We start from the raw sequence: 24,876 nt of genomic DNA, 5'->3' as shown, positions 1-24,876 counted from the left end.
CTGTAACTCCCAAGGTGGAGACTGGGTGGGCTAGCGTTTGGCTAGCGTTGGGCTAGCGTTTGGCTGGTGCGGGACAGAGCATAAAGGTCACGGGGTAGGTCATTGCAAAATTTCCTATTTTATTATGGTTTAGCATAAAAATGCTAAAAAGGGTGGAATGTAATGGGAAATGTTGGTATAACATATTTTCTCTTTATGCTTTAAGACTAAAGCACAAATCCTGTTTTCAAGTGAACATTGCTATCCTGCTGAGGTCGAGCTCTCTGACACAGAGCAGTGGAATACTCAGTATCAGGGGGTGGAGCCTCATGGTCGTCAGGGGGCGGAGCCTCATGGTCGTCAGGGGGACAGTGTTTTGTCTTTTGTTCCCAGCCTGGCTGAAATATAAGACAGGATGTCTAAAAACATCTTCAGCTCACTCACTCATTGACGGCTTCTCGTAGTCAGTTGTCCTGTGTGACCCCATTCATGAATGCTTTTATTAAAACTCCAGAAAGAGCTGACGTGTCCCGACATTCTTTACACTTTATTGAACGAACAACAACTTTTGCCACCACAAAGACAAAGACTAAATGTAACATGGCTGCCAGAGACGGGTCTCACCGTGGCGGCGGCGCGGCCCTCCTTGGCCCGCCGGGCCTGCAGCAGAACCTCCTTGGCCCGCCGGGCCTGCAGCAGAACCTCCTGGTACAGGACGTCCAGGCCCGGCTGCAGGTCCGACAGCAGCGCCGCCGGGTTCCTGAGGGCCGTCATGGTCCGGTCCACGTCCCCGCGCTGCACCGCCTGGTTGATGGCCAGCACCGCCGCGTGGACTGGAGGAAACAAGAGTAACTGTAACTAACCAAACCTAGTTACTGGTAACTAACCAACCCTAGTTACTGGTAACTAACCTAGTTACTGGTAACTAACCAAACCTAGTTACTGGTAACTAACCTAGTTACTGGTAACTAACCAACCCTAGTTACTGGTAACTAACCAACCCTAGTTACTGGTAACTAACCAACCCTAGTTACTGGTAACTAACCAAACCTAGTTACTGGTAACTAACCAAACCTAGTTACTAGTAACTAACCAAACCTAGTTACTGGTAACTAACCAAACCTAGTTACTGGTAACTAACCAAACCTAGTTACTGGTAACTAACCAACCCTAGTTACTGGTAACTAACCAAACCTGGTTGATGGCCAGCACCGCCGCGTGGACTGGAGGGAAACAAGAGTAACTGTCTACCCAAAACTATGGAAACCCATTTCCGCCAGTAAAAGAAAAAAAAATAAGATGAAAACTTAGCCTTAAAAATAAAAACATCCCCACCATAAGTCATAATTATGAGACAAAAGGTCGAAATTATGAGATAAAGTCATAATTATGACAAATATCGACGATATCAGAAGAAGGGGCGGGGCTAATTTGCACCAATGAAGGTCGAGGACTCTAAACTGAGTCCGATGACACCACCATGACTCTTTATGTCAAACCATTCAATAGTTATAGCAGAAAGTAGGAACTATCAAATATGGACAAATCAGCTACTAGTATCACTTCCTGTTTAGCGTTGAAGTTTGACGCGGCGCCGCGGCCACGCCATTTCACCAAAACTCACCATTTTGATAACTTTTCATGGTTAACGTCTTTTGTGTCTCCTGAGCGAGTTTTATGTGGAACGGACGATCCTGCTAGGAGGAGTTCGTTAAAGTACGACACGTGAAAATGGAAGAAATTGCGCCAAAATGTCACGATTAATTCAAAATGGCCGACTTCCTGTTGGGTTTGGGCCATGACTTCCTGTTGGGTTTGGGCCATGACTTCCTGTTGGGTTTGGGCCATGACTTCCTGTTGGGTTTGGGCCATGACTTCCTGTTCGGTTTCGGCCATGGCGCCAAGAGACTTTTCTTTAAGTTCTGACATGATACAGGTGTGTACCGATTCCTACAGATACAATAGGGCCTTCTCACCGTCAGTGCTCGGGCCCTAAAAAAAGTCAGCCCTGGCCCGCCCCCTGAGGGCTCTGGCCCCGCCCCCTGAGACCTCTCGGCCAATCAGATGCGAGGCTGCTCACCTGCGGCCCCGCCCCCTGAGGGCTCTGGCCCCGCCGCCTGAGGACTCTCAGCCAATCAGACTCCGCCCTCACCTGCGGCCTCGTCCACCGACAGCTCCGTTGCCAGGATCCCCCCGATCTTGCTGAAGGCCGGCATGGTGATGCCGTACCGGTCCAGTTCCAGCTGCATGTGGCTGATCTCCTCCTCTGAGGAGACAGGTGAGGAGACAGGTGAGAGACAGGTGAGAAGGTGGTCCACAGGTAAACCTGAACACCTGAGGTCCAGAACATCTCCCTACCGGGACGCCGCGTTACCTGTACGGGACATTACCTGTGAACTTGACTTTCCCGTAGAGATCGTGGATCTGAGGAGCCAAGCCGAGCTTGTACAGGTACAGGCTGCAGAGAGACAGGTGAGGAGACAGGTGAGGTGAATCCAATTTAAAATTGTATTACTTGCATACAAAGCCCAAAACGGCTTAGCTCTGCAGTATTTACCAGACCTGATAGAGCCTTATGTTCCTGGCAGAGCTCTCCGTTCTCAGAGTGCAGGTTTACTCGTAGTTCCTAGAGTATATAAATGTAGATTTGGAGGGCGGGCGTTCTGCTATCAGGCACCATTACTATGGAACCAACTTCCAATCTGGGTTAAGGAGGCTGACACCACCTCCACCTTTAAAACTAAACTTAAAACCTTTCTGTTTAGTAAAGCCTATAGTTAGTGTTTAGTAAACCTCTAGCTGGTGTTGGTAAATCTCTAGGTAGTGTAAACTCTAGTGTGTTAGAGTCAGTAGTCATAGTTGCAGCTATAGAACAAGACTATAATAGTTAGTCTCAAATATAGCTTGGTGGTAGATATGCTGCTATAGGCCTATGCTGCAGGGGGGACCGACATGATCCGCTGGGCGGTGTCTCTCACCCTTCTTCTCCTCTGCTTTTCCCTTCCTCTCTTCTCCATTTCCATTTTTATTTATTATAAATATCTCATAGCTATCATTTTTGTCCATCGTTCCTGTAGTTTCTTGTGCCGGCCCCCCTTTTTTCTCTTTTGTGCATGTTTGCAGGCCGGAGCCTCGGGAGCTGCGTTCTGGCCTGTGTTCCCGGCCCCCCCCCCCCCCAGGTCCTGGTCCAGGTCCAGGTCCTGGTCCAGGTTTCTTCCTCCTAAAGGGGAGTTTTTCTTGCCACTGTTTGGCTTAAGGTTTTTCTCCCACTAGGGGAGTTTTTACCTGCCATTGTTTATGTAATAACTGCTCTGGGGTTTATGTTTATGTTCTGGATCTCTGGAAACATCCTGGAGACAACTATGTTGTTCTGCTACACAAATAACATTGAATTGAGCAGGTAACCAGGTGATCAGGTGACCAGGTGAGCAGGTAACCAGGTTTTACCTGAGAGCGTGGATGCAGTACACGGTTCGGGGCATGTTCTTCTTGTCATAAACGTCTGTGGTTTCAGGATGGAAGATCTGGAAACAACAGCAGCTGATCAATACTCCGATCAATCCTCTGATCAGCGATCAATCCTCTGATCAGCGATCAATCCTCTGATCAGCGATCAATCCTCTGATCAGCGATCAATCCTCTGATCAGCGATCAATCCTCTGATCAGCGATCAATCCTCTGATCAGCGATCGATCCTCCGATCAGTGATCAGTACTCTGATCAGTACTCAGATTAGTGATCAATACTCACCCCCGGCAGTCCCAGCTCCGTCATGCTCGTCCTCCAGTGGTTGATGTTGTCGGTGTGACGGAACTGCAGCCCTGCAGCCTGATTGGACCAGAGAGACGACGTCACCAGTGACATCATCAGTGACATCACCAGTGACATCACCAGTGACATCATCGATGACATCACAGGTGAGTCAGATACAGAAACACCTGGTTAAAACACCTGGATACCGACAAGTGACATCAATGACATCACACAACCAGGTTAGCCAGATTAGCCAGGTACAGGTTAGCTAGGTTACCTGGTAGCGTCCAGTAGGGCTGTTCGATTAATCGATTTTAAATCGTAATCGCGATTATGTAATTAGAACGATGTTAAAACGTGAAAATCGTAAAATCGATTTTTCACTTTTTTTTTTCCCCTTGTCTGCACACATATTAATGATTGATACCATATTAATGATTGATGGAATTACCTCTCAATACCTGCGACAAGTGCCCCATGGGAGAGGCTCTTTAGTGTAGGAGGGGGCGTGGTAACCATGGTGATATACTAACATGGGAGAGGCTCTTTAGTGTAGGAGGGGGCGTTGTAACCATGGTGATAAACTAACATGGGAGAGGCTCTTTAGTGTAGGAGGGGGCGTGGTAACCATGGTGATATACTAACATGGGAGAGGCTCTTTAGTGTAGGAGGGGGCGTTGTAACCATGGTGATAAACTAACATGGGAGAGGCTCTTTAGTGCAGGAGGGGGCGTTGTAACCATGGTGATACACTAACATGCCACCGCTAGACCGGCTCGTGTTCCAGCAAAAAACTTGCAAATGTGAATATCAAATGTAATGAGTGACATTCCACACCTCTACCTCCTTCATGGGCTGATTATTTTTTAGCATGCAAAGACCCAGTTTAGTTTAATTAGAAAATGTCTTGTTTAATTTAATTGGAAATATAACTTACTGTATGTTTGCAAGTGCTGATTTGCTGAGATAAAACTTTATATTTTATTATATTTTTTTTAAAGTTTTGCACTTTATTCCTTCATTTTTGGTTTAATAAGAGCAAAGTTTGCACTTAAAGCCCAATGGGGCAAATGTTCAATAAAAAAACAGCATATTTGAAATCATTTCTTTGCCTTTTGTCAATTCACAAAATAATCGTAATCTTAATCGAAAATCAGATTTTGAGAGAAAAAAAAATCGAGATTTTATTTTTGGGCAAAATCGAACAGCCCTAGCGTCCAGGTGATCAGGTTAGCCAGGTTAGCATTAGACAGGTTAGCATTAGCCATGTTAGCATTACCTGGTAGCGTCCAGGTGATCAGGTTAGCAGGTTAGCAGCAGGTTAGCATTACCTGGTAGCGTCCAGGTGATCAGGTTAGCAGGTTAGCAGCAGGTTAGCATTACCTGGTAGCGTAGCTGCTCCGGGTCGTAGATTTTCTTCAACGGGACTGAACCAGGACTGAACCGATGGCCCAGTTTAGCCAGAACCACTCCGTTCCTGAGAGACTCCTCCAGGTCGGTGGGAGAGGGAAGCTCCGCCCCCAGACACGCCTCCATCCACCTGCACAGGTAAACACATGTTAGCAGGAAGCTAACGCTAACGGGTTCTCCTGACCTCTTGGCCTCCTCCAACCGGCACAGGTAACACGTTGTTAGGATTTCATGAATTTAACACCGGTGGGCTCTCTCTTCATGTAACCTCGTATTGATTAAGACACAGAGCCAAACCCCTGGTGTTAAGGGTAGACAAAGATTAGATTAAATGCAATACACATAGCATTGTTGGAGAGGAGACGATGGGGAAAAGCAGACGCTTAGCTTTGGGGGGTCTCACCTGTGAGCTAGGCTTGACACCCCAGGGAAAGGTAGATGGAAGTAACACGTTACGGGGGTCTTTCCCGTAACTGGCTCCACCAATTAAATTAATTTGCAAAGAACACCCCCTTTTTAGTATAAAAAGGAACTGGATGGATGACCAGGTGTGCATTTCTCTCCTACCGACCGTGGTCTGTGACAAATGAACCTCCGGTCGGCAAACCTTGTATTTGACATAATTAAAAGTTTGTATTAACCTGTGATTTTATTCCACTAGTTTTCTTTTGGTTCACCAGACAAACGAACACAAATCTTTTCAACATGTTAGCATGTAGCTAAGGCTAGTGGGTTCTCTCACCTCTTGGCCTCCTCCAACCTGCACAGGTATTGATACGCCACGTTCTGGACCCGCTGCTCGTCCATCTGCTCCGCCGTCAGGCGCTCGTCTGGGGAACAAGCACACCTGGTGAGACAGGTAACACACCTGGACACACACACCTGGTGAGACAGGTAACACACCTGGAGAACACACACCTGGTGAGACAGGTAACACACCTGGACACACACACCTGGTGAGACAGGTAACACACCTGGATACACACACACACCTAGACAACACACACACCTGGTGAGACAGGTAACACACCTGGACACACACACCTGGTGAGACAGGTAACACACCTGGATACACACACACACCTAGACAACACACACACCTGGTGAGACAGGTAACACACCTGGATACACACACACACACCTGGATACACACACACACACCTAGACAACACACACACCTGGTGAGACAGGTAACACACCTGGACACATGCCTAAATACTGAGGTGTTTTTCAGTGGACCAGTACCGACGGTTCGGCAGAGATGAGAGATTCAGCTGATGTTGCTAAACAAACGGCTCAAAGATGCGTGTGCTGCTCAATCAATTCATTTCATTGACAATTTCAACATCTTTTGGGGTCGCAGACATCTCTTTAGGGCAGGTGGCTCCCGTCTGAACAAGGCTGGTGGACAGTTGCTAAGCAGCAACATGTTTTATCATCTACGTCACAAACAAGCAGCCCCCGTGAAGAAGAACAAGAGGCAGGACGTTCCAAAACAACTGATAAGTCGCTGTGCTGAGAACGCTGAGATAAGGACTGAACAAGGAGAACAAAGTCAGAGAGAAACTGCAGGGTCATCATCATCATCATCATCATCATCATCACTCCAACAGGGGGAGTCTCCCCCAGCCCCAACAGGAAACACCAAACCCTCACCCCCCCAGCTTTCTCTCTCCAGGCAGTCAGGAGTCCCCACTTCTGGAATTTACTGACAGAATGAAAAGCCTGGTGAATATTGGATTACATCTAACACCACGGCAAAATCCTTTGTTAACCCCCCACATCACCCAACCCCTCCCAAACCCCCACCCCGGAAACAGCTAACCAAAAGTCACCGCCCCCCACCTCCTCTGAACTACCATATCATACCCCTTTTCCACCAAGCTGGTTCCAGGGCTGGTTCCAGGGCTGGTTCTGGGCTAGAGCCAGACTTAGCACCAGTTCTTTGGTTTTACACAGCCTAAGCACCGGCTCCTGGCTCTCAAAACTGGTGCTACAGGAGAACCAACTCTTTGCTGGGCCAGGTCTAGAACCACGTTACGTCGGGGGCTGGGGGCGGGGCTGGGGATGGTGTTACTGAACAACCAAAGCAGAATAAACACAGAAGAGCCGTTTTTAAACAACGGAGCGTTGAAGACGGCGGTTAAGTTAGCAGACTCTTTTATTATTACATACATTTATTTAATAATGGATGTAAAACAGAAGCAGCAGTGGTCTACGGTACAATCCACCAACAGTAACGTCGGCGGGCTCCGTGCCCGCCGATGGAGCACAGCCTCGCGTCCGAGCCCGCGGGGAAGCGTTCCAGCCCTGGGACGCTTGGACGCACCAGCCCTGGAACCAGATTGGTGTAAATGGGGTATCAGTGATGTCTGATATGGGCTGGGTCCAGGCTGTGATGTCAATATTAACATTGTTCTGTCCCAGGAAAAGTCTGGGCCCCATGGAGTTAAATCAGCTTTCTCTATCCCTGTGATGATAGGTAACAGAAAACGTATCAAACTAGTGAGAAATTAAAAAAGTTCAGTTAAATCTGCTAATCTGTTGAGTATAGCATGTCATCCTCAAATCTCACCAGTGTCTGTTAAGGATTTACATGTACATTTAGCCCTTTTAAATATCAGGTCTCTGGTTGGCAAATCTTTCTTAATCAATGATTTTATTAACGAGCACAACCTTGACTTTGTTTTTAACTGAAACTTGGTTAAGTCAGGATAATAGTGCAGCAGTTCTTATTGAGTCAACACCCCAGAATTCTAGTTTCTTTAGTGAAGCAAGAATACATAGGAGAGGAGGCGGAGTTGCCTCTCTGTTCAAGGACAGCTTCCAATGTAAGAAAATGTCTTATGGTCAATTTGATTCCTTTGAATATGTTGCCGTTCAGTTAAAATCCCCCTGTCGAGCAATCTTAGTGACCATCTACAGGCCCCCCAAATATGATGTTTGCCAAACTACTGTCAATTATGTGCATGGATTTTGATTGTGTTGTTTTAGTGGGTGATTTTAACATTCATGTTGATAATCCCAAAGATGGATGTGGTAAGGAACTTTTAAATATTCTGGATAATTTTGGGCTTTCCCAGCATGTCAAAGACTCAACGCATAACTGAGGAAATGTTTTAGATTTAATTATTTCCAAGGGTCTTAATATCTCAGAGGTTGTGGTGAACGATGTTGCTCTGTCTGATCACTACTGTGTTTTGTTTAAAATGACCACTGTTGCCAATCCTATGAAAGGTGAAGCAGAGGTAATCAGAAAGCGTTATATAAATGATAACACCTGTGCATTATTCACCCAGGGTTTTACACCATCAACAACCCTGTCCTCAGTTCTAGTTGATGACCTTGTTAACAGTTTCAGTTCCAATGTTATGGCTGTTATTGATTCTATCGCCCCAATTAAGACCAAAGTCACCCTGGAGAAACGCCACACTGGTTAAAGAACAGAGAAGGATATGTAGACAAGCAGAACGCAAGTGGCGCAAAAACAAACTTCAGGTATATTACAACATTTATAAAGAGAGTCTTCGCAACTATAACCAGAAACTGAAGAATGCAAGACAATCGTATTTTTCAGAGATTATCAGTAGAAACAGTAATAATACTCGCACACTGTTTTCTGTGGTAGAAAGACTGACAAACCCTGCAGCCTCAATCCCCCCTGAACTGCTGTCTGAAAAGTCCTGTAACGACTTCGCTGACTTTTTCACAAACAAAATATTACAGATAAGACAAGCAATGTGCTCCAGCTCAGGAATGATAACACTCTGGCCTTCCTGTCTAGTAAAGCTGGGACAATTCTGCCCCTTAGATTACACAACCCTAACGGAAAAAGTTTAAAAATTAAAGCCCACAACATGCTGTCTTGATATTCTGCCTTCAAACTTTTTTAAAACAGTTTTAAACTGCATAGCGCCGGATGTATTGCAGATAATAAATACTTCTCTTCAAACAGGCCAGTTTCCCCAGGCCTTGAAAACTGCAGTAATAAAACCTCTTCTAAAGAAATCAAATCTGGATGCTACAACACTTAGTAACTATAGGCCAATATCAAATCTGCCATTTTTGGGGAAAATCATTGAAAAGGTCGTTTTCCAGCAAATCCATCACTTGTAAATAAGAAATTTGTTCTTAAATTGCTTGCCTGGTTAAATAAAGGTTTTTTTTTATTTACCGTCTAATTATGTCTTGCTGCTTTTAATGTCAATGTAAAGCAGAATTACCTTGTGTTGAATTGTGCTGTATAAAAAAACACACACCTGGACCACACACACACACACACACACACACACACCTCGACCACACACACACACACACACACACACACACACACGGACCACACACACACACACACACCTGGACCACACACACACACACCTGGACCACACACACACACACACCTGGACCACACACACACACACCTGGACCACACACACACACACCTGGACCACACACACACACACACACCTGGACCACACACACACACACCTGGACCACACACACACACACCTGGACCACACACACACACACCTGGACCACACACACACACCTGGACCACACACACACACACACACCTGGACCACACACACACACCTGGACCACACACACACACCTGGACCACACACACACACACACACCTGGACCACACACACACACCTGGACCACACACACACACACCTGGACCACACACACACACACCTGGACCACACACACACACACACACACCTGGACCACACACACACACACCTGGACCACACACACACACACCTGGACCACACACACACACACCTGGACCACACACACACACACCTGGACCACACACACACACCTGGACCACACACACACACCTGGACCACACACACACACACCTGGACCACACACACACACACCTGGACCACACACACACACCTGGACCACACACACACACCTGGACCACACACACACACACACACACCTGGACCACACACACACACACACACACACCTGGACCACACACACACACACACACACCTGGACCACACACACACACCTGGACCACACACACACACACCTGGACCACACACACACACACACACACACACCTGGACCACACACACACACCTGGACCACACACACACACCTGGACCACACACACACACCTGGACCACACACACACACCTGGACCACACACACACACCTGGACCACACACACACACACACACACACACCTGGACCACACACACACACCTGGACCACACACACACACCTGGACCACACACACACACACCTGGACCACACACACACACACCTGGACCACACACACACACACCTGGACCACACACACACACACACACCTGGACCACACACACACACACCTGGACCACACACACACACACACACACCTGGACCACACACACACACACCTGGACCACACACACACACCTGGACCACACACACACACACACACCTGGACCACACACACACACACCTGGACCACACACACACACACCTGGACCACACACACACACACCTGGACCACACACACACACACCTGGACCACACACACACACACCTGGACCACACACACACACACACACACCTGGACCACACACACACACACACACCTGGACCACACACACACACACCTGGACCACACACACACACCTGGACCACACACACACACACCTGGACCACACACACACACACACCTGGACCACACACACACACACACACACACCTGGACCACACACACACACCTGGACCACACACACACACCTGGACCACACACACACACACCTGGACCACACACACACACACACCTGGACCACACACACACACCTGGACCACACACACACACACACACCTGGACCACACACACACACACCTGGACCACACACACACACACACACCTGGACCACACACACACACACCTGGACCACACACACACACCTGGACCACACACACACACACACACCTGGACCACACACACACACACCTGGACCACACACACACACACCTGGACCACACACACACACACCTGGACCACACACACACACACCTGGACCACACACACACACACCTGGACCACACACACACACACACACACCTGGACCACACACACACACACACACCTGGACCACACACACACACACCTGGACCACACACACACACCTGGACCACACACACACACACCTGGACCACACACACACACACACCTGGACCACACACACACACACACACACACCTGGACCACACACACACACCTGGACCACACACACACACCTGGACCACACACACACACACCTGGACCACACACACACACACACCTGGACCACACACACACACCTGGACCACACACACACACACACACCTGGACCACACACACACACACCTGGACCACACACACACACCTGGACCACACACACACACACCTGGACCACACACACACACACACACACACCTGGACCACACACACACACCTGGACCACACACACACACCTGGACCACACACACACACACCTGGACCACACACACACACACACCTGGACCACACACACACACACACACACACTGGACCACACACACACACCTGGACCACACACACACACCTGGACCACACACACACACACCTGGACCACACACACACACACACCTGGACCACACACACACACCTGGACCACACACACACACACCTGGACCACACACACACACACCTGGACCACACACACACACACACCTGGACCACACACACACACACCTGGACCACACACACACACCTGGACCACACACACACACACACACCTGGACCACACACACACACCTGGACCACACACACACACACCTGGACCACACACACACACACCTGGACCACACACACACACACCTGGACCACACACACACACACCTGGACCACACACACACACACCTGGACCACACACACACACACCTGGACCACACACACACACACCTGGACCACACACACACACACACACCTGGACCACACACACACACCTGGACCACACACACACACCTGGACCACACACACACACACACACCTGGACCACACACACACACACACACCTGGACCACACACACACACACCTGGACCACACACACACACACACACACCTGGACCACACACACACACACACACCTGGACCACACACACACACACCTGGACCACACACACACACACCTGGACCACACACACACACACACACCTGGACCACACACACACACCTGGACCACACACACACACACACACACACACACCTGGACCACACACACACACCTGGACCACACACACACACACACCTGGACCACACACACACACACACACCTGGACCACACACACACACCTGGACCACACACACACACACACACCTGGACCACACACACACACACCTGGACCACACACACACACACACACACCTGGACCACACACACACACACACACCTGGACCACACACACACACCTGGACCACACACACACACACACACCTGGACCACACACACACACCTGGACCACACACACACACACCTGGACCACACACACACACACACACCTGGACCACACACACACACACACACCTGGACCACACACACACACACACCTGGACCACACACACACACACCTGGACCACACACACACACCTGGACCACACACACACACACACACCTGGACCACACACACACACCTGGACCACACACACACACACCTGGACCACACACACACACACACACACACACCTGGACCACACACACACACCTGGACCACACACACACACACACCTGGACCACACACACACACACACCTGGACCACACACACACACACCTGGACCACACACACACACACCTGGACCACACACACACACCTGGACCACACACACACACACACACACCTGGACCACACACACACACACCTGGACCACACACACACACCTGGACCACACACACACACACCTGGACCACACACACACACACCTGGACCACACACACACACACCTGGACCACACACACACACACCTGGACCACACACACACACCTGGACCACACACACACACACCTGGACCACACACACACACACCTGGACCACACACACACACACCTGGACCACACACACACACACCTGGACCACACACACACACACCTGGACCACACACACACACACACACCTGGACCACACACACACACACCTGGACCACACACACACACCTGGACCACACACACACACACCTGGACCACACACACACACACACCTGGACCACACACACACACACCTGGACCACACACACACACACACACCTGGACCACACACACACACACCTGGACCACACACACACACACCTGGACCACACACACACACACCTGGACCACACACACACACACACCTGGACCACACACACACACCTGGACCACACACACACACACACACCTGGACCACACACACACACACACACACACCTGGACCACACACACACACACCTGGACCACACACACACACACACACCTGGACCACACACACACACACACACCTGGACCACACACACACACCTGGACCACACACACACACACCTGGACCACACACACACACACACCTGGACCACACACACACACACCTGGACCACACACACACACACCTGGACCACACACACACACACACACACCTGGACCACACACACACACCTGGACCACACACACACACACCTGGACCACACACACACACACCTGGACCACACACACACACACCTGGACCACACACACACACACCTGGACCACACACACACACACACCTGGACCACACACACACACACCTGGACCACACACACACACACCTGGACCACACACACACACACACCTGGACCACACACACACACACCTGGACCACACACACACACCTGGACCACACACACACACACACCTGGACCACACACACACACACCTGGACCACACACACACACACCTGGACCACACACACACACACCTGGACCACACACACACACACCTGGACCACACACACACACACACACCTGGACCACACACACACACACACACCTGGACCACACACACACACCTGGACCACACACACACACCTGGACCACACACACACACACCTGGACCACACACACACACACACACCTGGACCACACACACACACACACACACCTGGACCACACACACACACACACACCTGGACCACACACACACACACACACACCTGGACCACACACACACACACACACACCTGGACCACACACACACACACACACACACACACCTGGACCACACACACACACACCTGGACCACACACACACACACCTGGACCACACACACACACACACACCTGGACCACACACACACACACACCTGGACCACACACACACACACACACCTGGACCACACACACACACACCTGGACCACACACACACACCTGGACCACACACACACACCTGGACCACACACACACACACACCTGGACCACACACACACACACACCTCGACCACACACACACACCTGGACCACACACACACACACACACACCTGGACCACACACACACACACACACACACCTGGACCACACACACACACCTGGACCACACACACACACACACACACACACACACACCTGGACCACACACACACACCTGGACCACACACACACACACCTGGACCACACACACACACACACACCTGGACCACACACACACACACACACCTGGACCACACACACACACACACACACACACCTGGACCACACACACACACCTGGACCACACACACACACACACCTGGACCACACACACACACACCTGGACCACACACACACACACCTGGACCACACACACACACACCTGGACCACACACACACACACCTGGACCACACACACACACACACACCTGGACCACACACACACACACACACCTGGACCACACACACACACCTGGACCACACACACACACCTGGACCACACACACACACACCTGGACCACACACACACACACACACCTGGACCACACACACACACACACACACCTGGACCACACACACACACACACACCTGGACCACACACACACACACACACACCTGGACCACACACACACACACACACACCTGGACCACACACACACACACACACACACACACCTGGACCACACACACACACACCTGGACCACACACACACACACCTGGACCACACACACACACACACACCTGGACCACACACACACACACACCTGGACCACACACACACACACACACACACACCTGGACCACACACACACACACCTGGACCACACACACACACCTGGACCACACACACACACCTGGACCACACACACACACACACCTGGACCACACACACACACACACCTCGACCACACACACACACCTGGACCACACACACACACACACACACCTGGACCACACACACACACACACACACACCTGGACCACACACACACACCTGGACCACACACACACACACACACACACACACACACCTGGACCACACACACACACCTGGACCACACACACACACACCTGGACCACACACACACACACACACCTGGACCACACACACACACACACACCTGGACCACACACACACACACACACACACACCTGGACCACACACACACACCTGGACCACACACACACACACACCTGGACCACACACACACACACCTGGACCACACACACACACCTGGACCACACACACACACACACCTGGACCACACACACACACACCTGGACCACACACACACACACCTGGACCACACACACACACACCTGGACCACACACACACACCTGGACCACACACACACACACCTGGACCACACACACACACACACACCTGGACCACACACACACACACACACACACACCTGGACCACACACACACACCTGGACCACACACACACACACCTGGACCACACACACACACACCTGGACCACACACACACACACACACCTGGACCACACACACACACACACACACACACCTGGACCACACACACACACCTGGACCACACACACACACACCTGGACCACACACACACACACACACCTGGACCACACACACACACACACCTGGACCACACACACACACCTGGACCACACACACACACACCTGGACCACACACACACACACACACCTGGACCACACACACACACCTGGACCACACACACACACACCTGGACCACACACACACACACACACCTGGACCACACACACACACACCTCGACCACACACACACACCTGGACCACACACACACACACACACCTGGACCACACACACACACACCTCGACCACACACACACACCTGGACCACACACACACACACACACACCTGGACCACACACACACACACACACACACACCTGGACCACACACACACACACCTGGACCACACACACACACCTGGACCACACACACACACCTGGACCACACACACACACACACCTGGACCACACACACACACCTCGACCACACACACACACCTGGACCACACACACACACACCTGGACCACACACACACACACACACACCTGGACCACACACACACACCTGGACCACACACACACACACCTGGACCACACACACACACCTGGACCACACACACACACCTGGACCACACACACACACCTGGACCACACACACACACACACACACACACCTGGACCACACACACACACCTGGACCACACACACACACACACCTGGACCACACACACACACCTGGACCACACACACACACACCTGGACCACACACACACACACCTGGACCACACACACACACCTGGACCACACACACACACCTGGACCACACACACACACCTGGACCACACACACACACACCTGGACCACACACACACACACCTGGACCACACACACACACACCTGGACCACACACACACACACACCTGGACCACACACACACACACCTGGACCACACACACACACACCTGGACCACACACACACACACACACACCTGGACCACACACACACACACCTGGACCACACACACACACACACACACACACCTGGACCACACACACACACCTGGACCACACACACACACACACCTGGACCACACACACACACCTGGACCACACACACACACACCTGGACCACACACACACACACCTGGACCACACACACACACCTGGACCACACACACACACCTGGACCACACACACACACCTGGACCACACACACACACACCTGGACCACACACACACACCTGGACCACACACACACACCTGGACCACACACACACACCTGGACCACACACACACACACCTGGACCACACACACACACACACCTGGACCACACACACACACACACACACACCTGGACCACACACACACACACACACACACACACCTGGACCACACACACACACACCTGGACCACACACACACACACCTGGACCACACACACACACCTGGACCACACACACACACACACACACCTGGACCACACACACACACACCTGGACCACACACACACACACACACACACACACACACACACACACCTGGACCACACACACACACCTGGACCACACACACACACACACACACACCTGGACCACACACACACACCTGGACCACACACACACACACACACACACACACACACACACCTGGACCACACACACACACCTGGACCACACACACACACACACACACACCTGGACCACACACACACACCTGGACCACACACACACACACCTGGACCACACACACACACACACCTGGACCACACACACACACCTGGACCACACACACACACACACACACACCTGGACCACACACACACACACACACACACACACCTGGACCACACACACACACACCTGGACCACACACACACACACCTGGACCACACACACACACCTGGACCACACACACACACACACACACACACCTGGACCACACACACACACACCTGGACCACACACACACACACCTGGACCACACACACACACACACACACACACACACACACACCTGGACCACACACACACACCTGGACCACACACACACACACACACACACCTGGACCACACACACACACACCTGGACCACACACACACACCTGGACCACACACACACACACCTGGACCACACACACACACCTGGACCACACACACACACACACACACACCTGGACCACACACACACACCTGGACCACACACACACACCTGGACCACACACACACACCTCGACCACACACACACACCTGGACCACACACACACACACACACACCTGGACCACACACACACACCTGGACCACACACACACACACACACACACCTGGACCACACACACACACACACACACACACCTGGACCACACACACACACCTGGACCACACACACACACACACACACCTGGACCACACACACACACCTGGACCACACACACACACACACACACACCTGGACCACACACACACACACACACACACACCTGGACCACACACACACACCTGGACCACACACACACACCTGGACCACACACACACACCTGGACCACACACACACACCTCGACCACACACACACACCTGGACCACACACACACACACACACACCTGGACCACACACACACACACACACCTGGACCACACACACACACACACACACCTGGACCACACACACACACACACACACACACCTGGACCACACACACACACACCTGGACCACACACACACACACCTGGACCACACACACACACACACACACACACACACACACCTGGACCACACACACACACCTGGACCACACACACACACACACACACACCTGGACCACACACACACACACCTGGACCACACACACACACCTGGACCACACACACACACACCTGGACCACACACACACACCTGGACCACACACACACACACACACACACCTGGACCACACACACACACCTGGACCACACACACACACCTGGACCACACACACACACCTCGACCACACACACACACCTGGACCACACACACACACACACACACCTGGACCACACACACACACCTGGACCACACACACACACACACACACACCTGGACCACACACACACACACACACACACACCTGGACCACACACACACACCTGGACCACACACACACACACACACACCTGGACCACACACACACACCTGGACCACACACACACACACACACACACCTGGACCACACACACACACACACACACACACCTGGACCACACACACACACCTGGACCACACACACACACCTGGACCACACACACACACCTGGACCACACACACACACCTCGACCACACACACACACCTGGACCACACACACACACACACACACCTGGACCACACACACACACATCCCCAAACCGGTTCTTCTGGACCATACCTGCCAACACTCCCGATTTAAGCGGGAGTCTCCCGATTTTCAACCACTTCTCCCGCCCTGCTCCCGATTTGTAAGTTCTCCCGCTTATCTCCCGATTTTAAAGTGAAATGAGTCAATGGTGTTTCACGTGTCGGGGATTCTGCATGGATGTATTATATTGACGGGTTCCTGACAAACCTGGCAACCCAACCCAAAAACACTGCCTACGTCCAAGCTCCGCCCCATGGAGCCGCCAATACGTCAACGTCGCCGCCATATTGGATGTGGCAAGACTGCACTGTAAACTAATACAAGTGAATGGACTTATTTTCATAAAGCGCCTTTCTACAAAGAAATTTACCTTTTACGTCTCATTTATTCATTCACACACGCACTAATATACTTGGGAAACAGTTAGGCACCAAAAATAATATATTTAATTTTCTCAGATGGCAAAAATAAGAACTTTACTGATCCCACAGTAGTTCATGTTATATCAGCTATAGAGAACAAGGTAGTGCCGAAAAACAATATATATCCCCCTCACCAAAATAAGAAAAATAGAGAAACATATTCTCTCATCAGCAAAGCATTACATAAACATATTTTAAAATTTTCAAGTTACAAAATAACATATTTGAACCATTTTTCATATTTTTTCAGTTATTTTATTGTTTGGAAAATGGTTAAAATATGTTATTTTGTTACTTGAACATTTGTTTTGTTTGAGAAAATGCTTTGAAAGAAATCTGAGGGAAGAGTTGGTGGAGTATCAAGTCATAGCAAGAAAGGATCTCCCACAGGAAGAGAGAGTTGAAGGTTCTGGGTTATTCTAGGGAAAGAGGAGAGGTTTACAAATCTGGCATCACTGGTGAAGGCGATGCTCTGCATCCCTCACAGCAATGAAGCTCAGAGAGCTCATTCGGCATGATGAAAAAGATCCTCACAGAAAACACAATGAGTATGGATAATTCTACTCTTTGCGCACTCCTTTCTTGCAAGATAAACCATACCAGCCCTGGCCACAAGTATGTTCCTCCAAGAAAGTGATTGAAGCTGCAAAGTCTGCAACTACAATTACAACAGGTCCTTGGGTGACAAGAACCTGGAAAATTCTACAAATATTGTATTTTATTGTTATTAATACTAAACTTATTTGGCTTCAAGAAGGCTGTAGAATCATTTTGGGAGGTAAATTTTAGCACATTTCATTGTAGCTATGGATTTAAAGCTAATTAAAAGTCGCCTTGTTTATATCAGGGCGGGGATGTTGTGAGTGGAGCATTCCAACCACTACCGCAGAAAATCTCCCTCTTTTTCACAGCCCAATGTTGGCAGGTATGTTCTGGACCAGCAAAGAGTTGGTGCCGGCTGAACATAAGAACTTTTAAATACTATTAAATAATACTAAATACTATTAAATACTACTTTTTTATTCATTCATTCATTCATTCATTCATTCATTCATTCATTCATTATCTTACCCGCTTTATCCCTTGCGGGGTCACGGGGGTCTGCTGGAGCCTATCCCAGCTCATTTCAGGTGAGAGGCAGGAGTTACACCCTGGACAGGTCACCAGTCCATCACAGGGCCACATATAGACACACAAACCATGCTCACAATCACACTCACGCTCACACCTACGGGCAATTTATAATCACCAATTAACCTAGCATGCATGTTTTTGGACTGTGGGAGGAAGCTGGAGTACCCGGAGAAAACCTGCGCAAGCACGGGGAGAACATGCAAACTCCACACAGAAAGGCCCCTGCCGGGCCTGGGAGTCGAACCGGGAACCTTCTTGCTGTGAGGCAACAGTGCTAACCACTAAGCCACCGTGCTGCCCACAATTTTTTTATTTTTCAAAATGAAGATAATACACATAATAATACTAAATACTACTAAATATTACTAAAATACTATTTAGTAATACTAAATACTATTAAATCCTATTAAATATTAAATCAGTGAAGCAGCTAAACTCCTGACTGAAATCACGACGGTAAAGAAGCAGAAACTCACAAATAAACCAGTTTCACTGCTTTTGTTCTAAAATAAATCCATTAATGTTTGAGAGATTTTTACTGCCCTGAAATAAAAACTGTAATTCTACTGGAATAAATCCTGAAATAAAAACTGTAATTCTACTGGAATAAATCCTGAAATAAAAACTTGAATTCTACTGGAATAAAGCCTGAAATAAAAACTGTAATTCTACTGGAATAAATCCTGAAATAAAAACTTGAATTCTACTGGAATAAATCCTGAAATAAAAACTTTAATTCTACTGGAATAAATCCTGAAATAAAAACTGTAATTCTACTGGAATAAATCCCGAAATAAAAACTGTAATTCTACTGGAATAAATCCTGAAATAAAAACTGTAATTCTACTGGAATAAATCCTGAAATAAAAACTTGAATTCTACTGGAATAAAGCCTGAAATAAAAACTGTAATTCTACTGGAATAAATCCTGAAATAAAAACTGTAATTCTACTGGAATAAATCCCGAAATAAAAACTGTAATTCTACTGGAATAAATCCTGAAATAAAAACTGTAATTCTACTGGAATAAATCCTGAAATAAAAACTGTAATTCTACTGGAATAAATCCTGAAATAAAAACTGTAATTCTACTGGAATAAATCCTGAAATAAAAACTGTAATTCTACTGGAATAAATCCTGAAATAAAAACTGTAATTCTACTGGAATAAATCCCGAAATAAAAACTGTAATTCTACTGGAATAAATCCTGAAATAAAAACTGTAATTCTACTGGAATAAATCCTGAAATAAAAACTGTAATTCTACTGGAATAAATCCTGAAATAAAAACTGTAATTCTACTGGAATAAATCCCGAAATAAAAACTGTAATTCTACTGGAATAAATCCTGAAATAAAAACTGTAATTCTACTGGAATAAATCCTGAAATAAAAACTGTAATTCTACTGGAATAAAGCCTGAAATAAAAACTTGAATTCTACTGGAATAAATCCTGATGTAAAGCCATTCCCCTGCCACTTATTCATTTGATTAAAAGTGCTCTAATGTATGGAGATATTGGGACAGCACTTCCTGTGTTAGTTATTGAGGATTATGGGTTATTGGATAAGAAATGTAACAACACGTTTATAAGTGCTGTCTTTAAGTCGAGATCATTTAACGACTATCACAGAGGGTTATATTCTGACACTTCACAGTCTTTAAGTTTGTCTACATTAGAAAAAGCCACTCCAATTATATTAAATGGCCCAAAGTCAAGGAAACTCATTTTAAATTGATTAATAAAATGTATCCAACCGCTGAATGAAAGTTAATGAATCTGAAGAATCACTTGATCACATGTTTTTATTGTGTCCTGTCTCAAAAAAATTTTGGCAAGAAATTAGAAACTGGCTATCTTTAAAATGAATGACGTTCCAAATGTACAAATCGTTAACATTATTTTTTATATAGATACTATTGACAAATCACTGTCCTTCTTAGTTAATGTCGTTCTCTTACTGGCTAAATAAATATCACATACACTGTTGTAAGTGGAGAAAAATGAAGCTTCTTTCCATTTTTTTATAAATGATTTCAAAAGTTTTTTTGTTTCAAATAACTCTGCAAAAAAATTAGTAACCGATATATCAAAGTATCTTTTATTTTAAGTCTCTTTCTGAAATGTCGATGCTATTTGCTTTAAAATGTCTTACAGTTCCTTTGTTTTAACTTTACTTGTCTCTTATTTTTGTTTATATGTCTCTTGTTCATAAAACCTCCAGGATGTTCTTTCTTATATTTCCTCTACTAGTAGTTTTGTATAAAGTGTGTTTTTCTTGTTTAAAAAATTCTGTTCAATAAAAAAAAAAAAAATCCTGATGCGTGAAGATAAACCTCTAATATCAGAGTTATTTTCATTATATAAAATACAAATACAAATGTCTGCAGGTGAATGATGATAAACCTCTAATATCAGTTATTTTCATTATATAAAATACTAATATAAATGTCTGCAGGTGAATGATGATAAAACTCTAATATCTGAGCTGATTTTATTACAGAACATAAAAATACAAATGTCTGCAGGTGAGATCAGCTGGCAGCACTTCTGCAACATTAACAGGTCAAACTAACACCTGGATTAAACCGGTAAAAACCAACAAACACCTGGATTAAACAGTAAAACTGAAATAAACAGTAAAACTGAAATAAACAGTAAAACTCAATTAAACAGTAAACGTGAATTAAAGGTTAAACTGAATTAAAGGTTAAACTGAAATAAACAGTAAAACTGAATTAAAGGTTAAACTGAAATAAACAGTAAAACTGAATTAAAGTTAAACTCACAGCGGTTTTCTGAACCTTCCATCTGCTCTGGTCGTCGCTCCGCTCGGGGATAAACTGTTAATAAACTTATCTGTGGATAAACGTATCAATAGATAAACTATTTTCTGGATAAAGTAGAGATGTAAATATTCCGTCTCTTCAAACTTTTCCTCAACTGTCGCGGCTGAAACTCGTCTGCGGTTTGAAAGACCCGCCGTTCTCTGATTGGCTGAATCACTTCCGCTTCCGGCCCGCCGTTCTCTGATTGGCTGAATCACTTCCGCTTCCGGCCTGCCGTTCTCTGATTGGCTGAATCACTTCCGCTTCCGGGATCGAAGCGGTGCATCTTGGGATGTGTAGTCTTATTACCCCGTTGGACCAAAACTTACGATTGCTCCAGTTTAAACCTCAATTACGCGACTGAAACTGTAAATGAGAGTAAAGTGGTTTAACTGACCTTCATTTAAGAAACGGAACTTCATTAAAATGGAACTTATTCCATGTGTTTTCTTCCTTTCAGGTTAATTTGGCTTGTTGGGTCGTGATAATTTCCTATGTGTTTTACACAAATGGTAAATAAAAGCTGAATCTGAATCTGTTGTTTATTTCGAGTTAGATTAATTGTGGGGATGTTTTCCTGAAAGCATCGATCCCTTGGGTATTTATTTGTATTATTTTAAATCTTTGGGAGGTTCTGTTTTGTTAATTAATGCCGCTTGTGCTATTTTAATACATTTATAATGTTACTAGTGGTCACTGAGATGTAATAAATGTATCTTTTTATATTTCTATGTTTATGGAACATGGAGTTTTAGTTTGTGACGTTTGACTGTGGAATGTTTGTACATTTACATTAATCCTCCCTTTTTTATTTTTTCTGTGTTTTCCCGTCAGTTTTCCCGGTTAAGAAATAAAATCTGAGCTCCGTAAGAATCTCTACTATCTAAACTATCTAGAATAAACTTCATACAGAATAAACTAGAATAAACTTTATACAGAATAAACTAGAATAAACTAGAATAAACTTCATACAGAATAAACTAGAATAAAC

At 47.7% G+C, this 24,876-nt stretch overlaps 1 protein-coding gene across 1 annotated transcript in view; it reads right to left on the bottom strand.

Moving 5' to 3' along the window:
- LOC133440528 (ras GTPase-activating-like protein IQGAP3) overlaps nt 1–24,003 on the bottom strand; it is a 74,778-nt gene extending 50,775 nt beyond the window's left edge. The window contains 8 exon segments of the mRNA XM_061717804.1: nt 604–812; nt 2,132–2,245; nt 2,370–2,437; nt 3,427–3,503; nt 3,730–3,807; nt 5,116–5,272; nt 5,885–5,972; nt 23,847–24,003. Coding sequence (XP_061573788.1) covers nt 604–812; nt 2,132–2,245; nt 2,370–2,437; nt 3,427–3,503; nt 3,730–3,807; nt 5,116–5,272; nt 5,885–5,972; nt 23,847–23,868 — 813 coding nt within the window. The 5' untranslated portion in view covers nt 23,869–24,003.
- Between the last annotated feature and the right edge of the window lie 873 nt (nt 24,004–24,876).

The sequence above is a fragment of the Cololabis saira genome, chromosome 3 (assembly GCF_033807715.1).
Source record: "Cololabis saira isolate AMF1-May2022 chromosome 3, fColSai1.1, whole genome shotgun sequence".
NCBI classification, from domain to species: Eukaryota; Metazoa; Chordata; class Actinopteri; order Beloniformes; family Belonidae; genus Cololabis; species Cololabis saira.
Note: the sequence above shows the minus strand (reverse complement) of the source record. Positions and strands in the feature narration are given on the sequence as shown.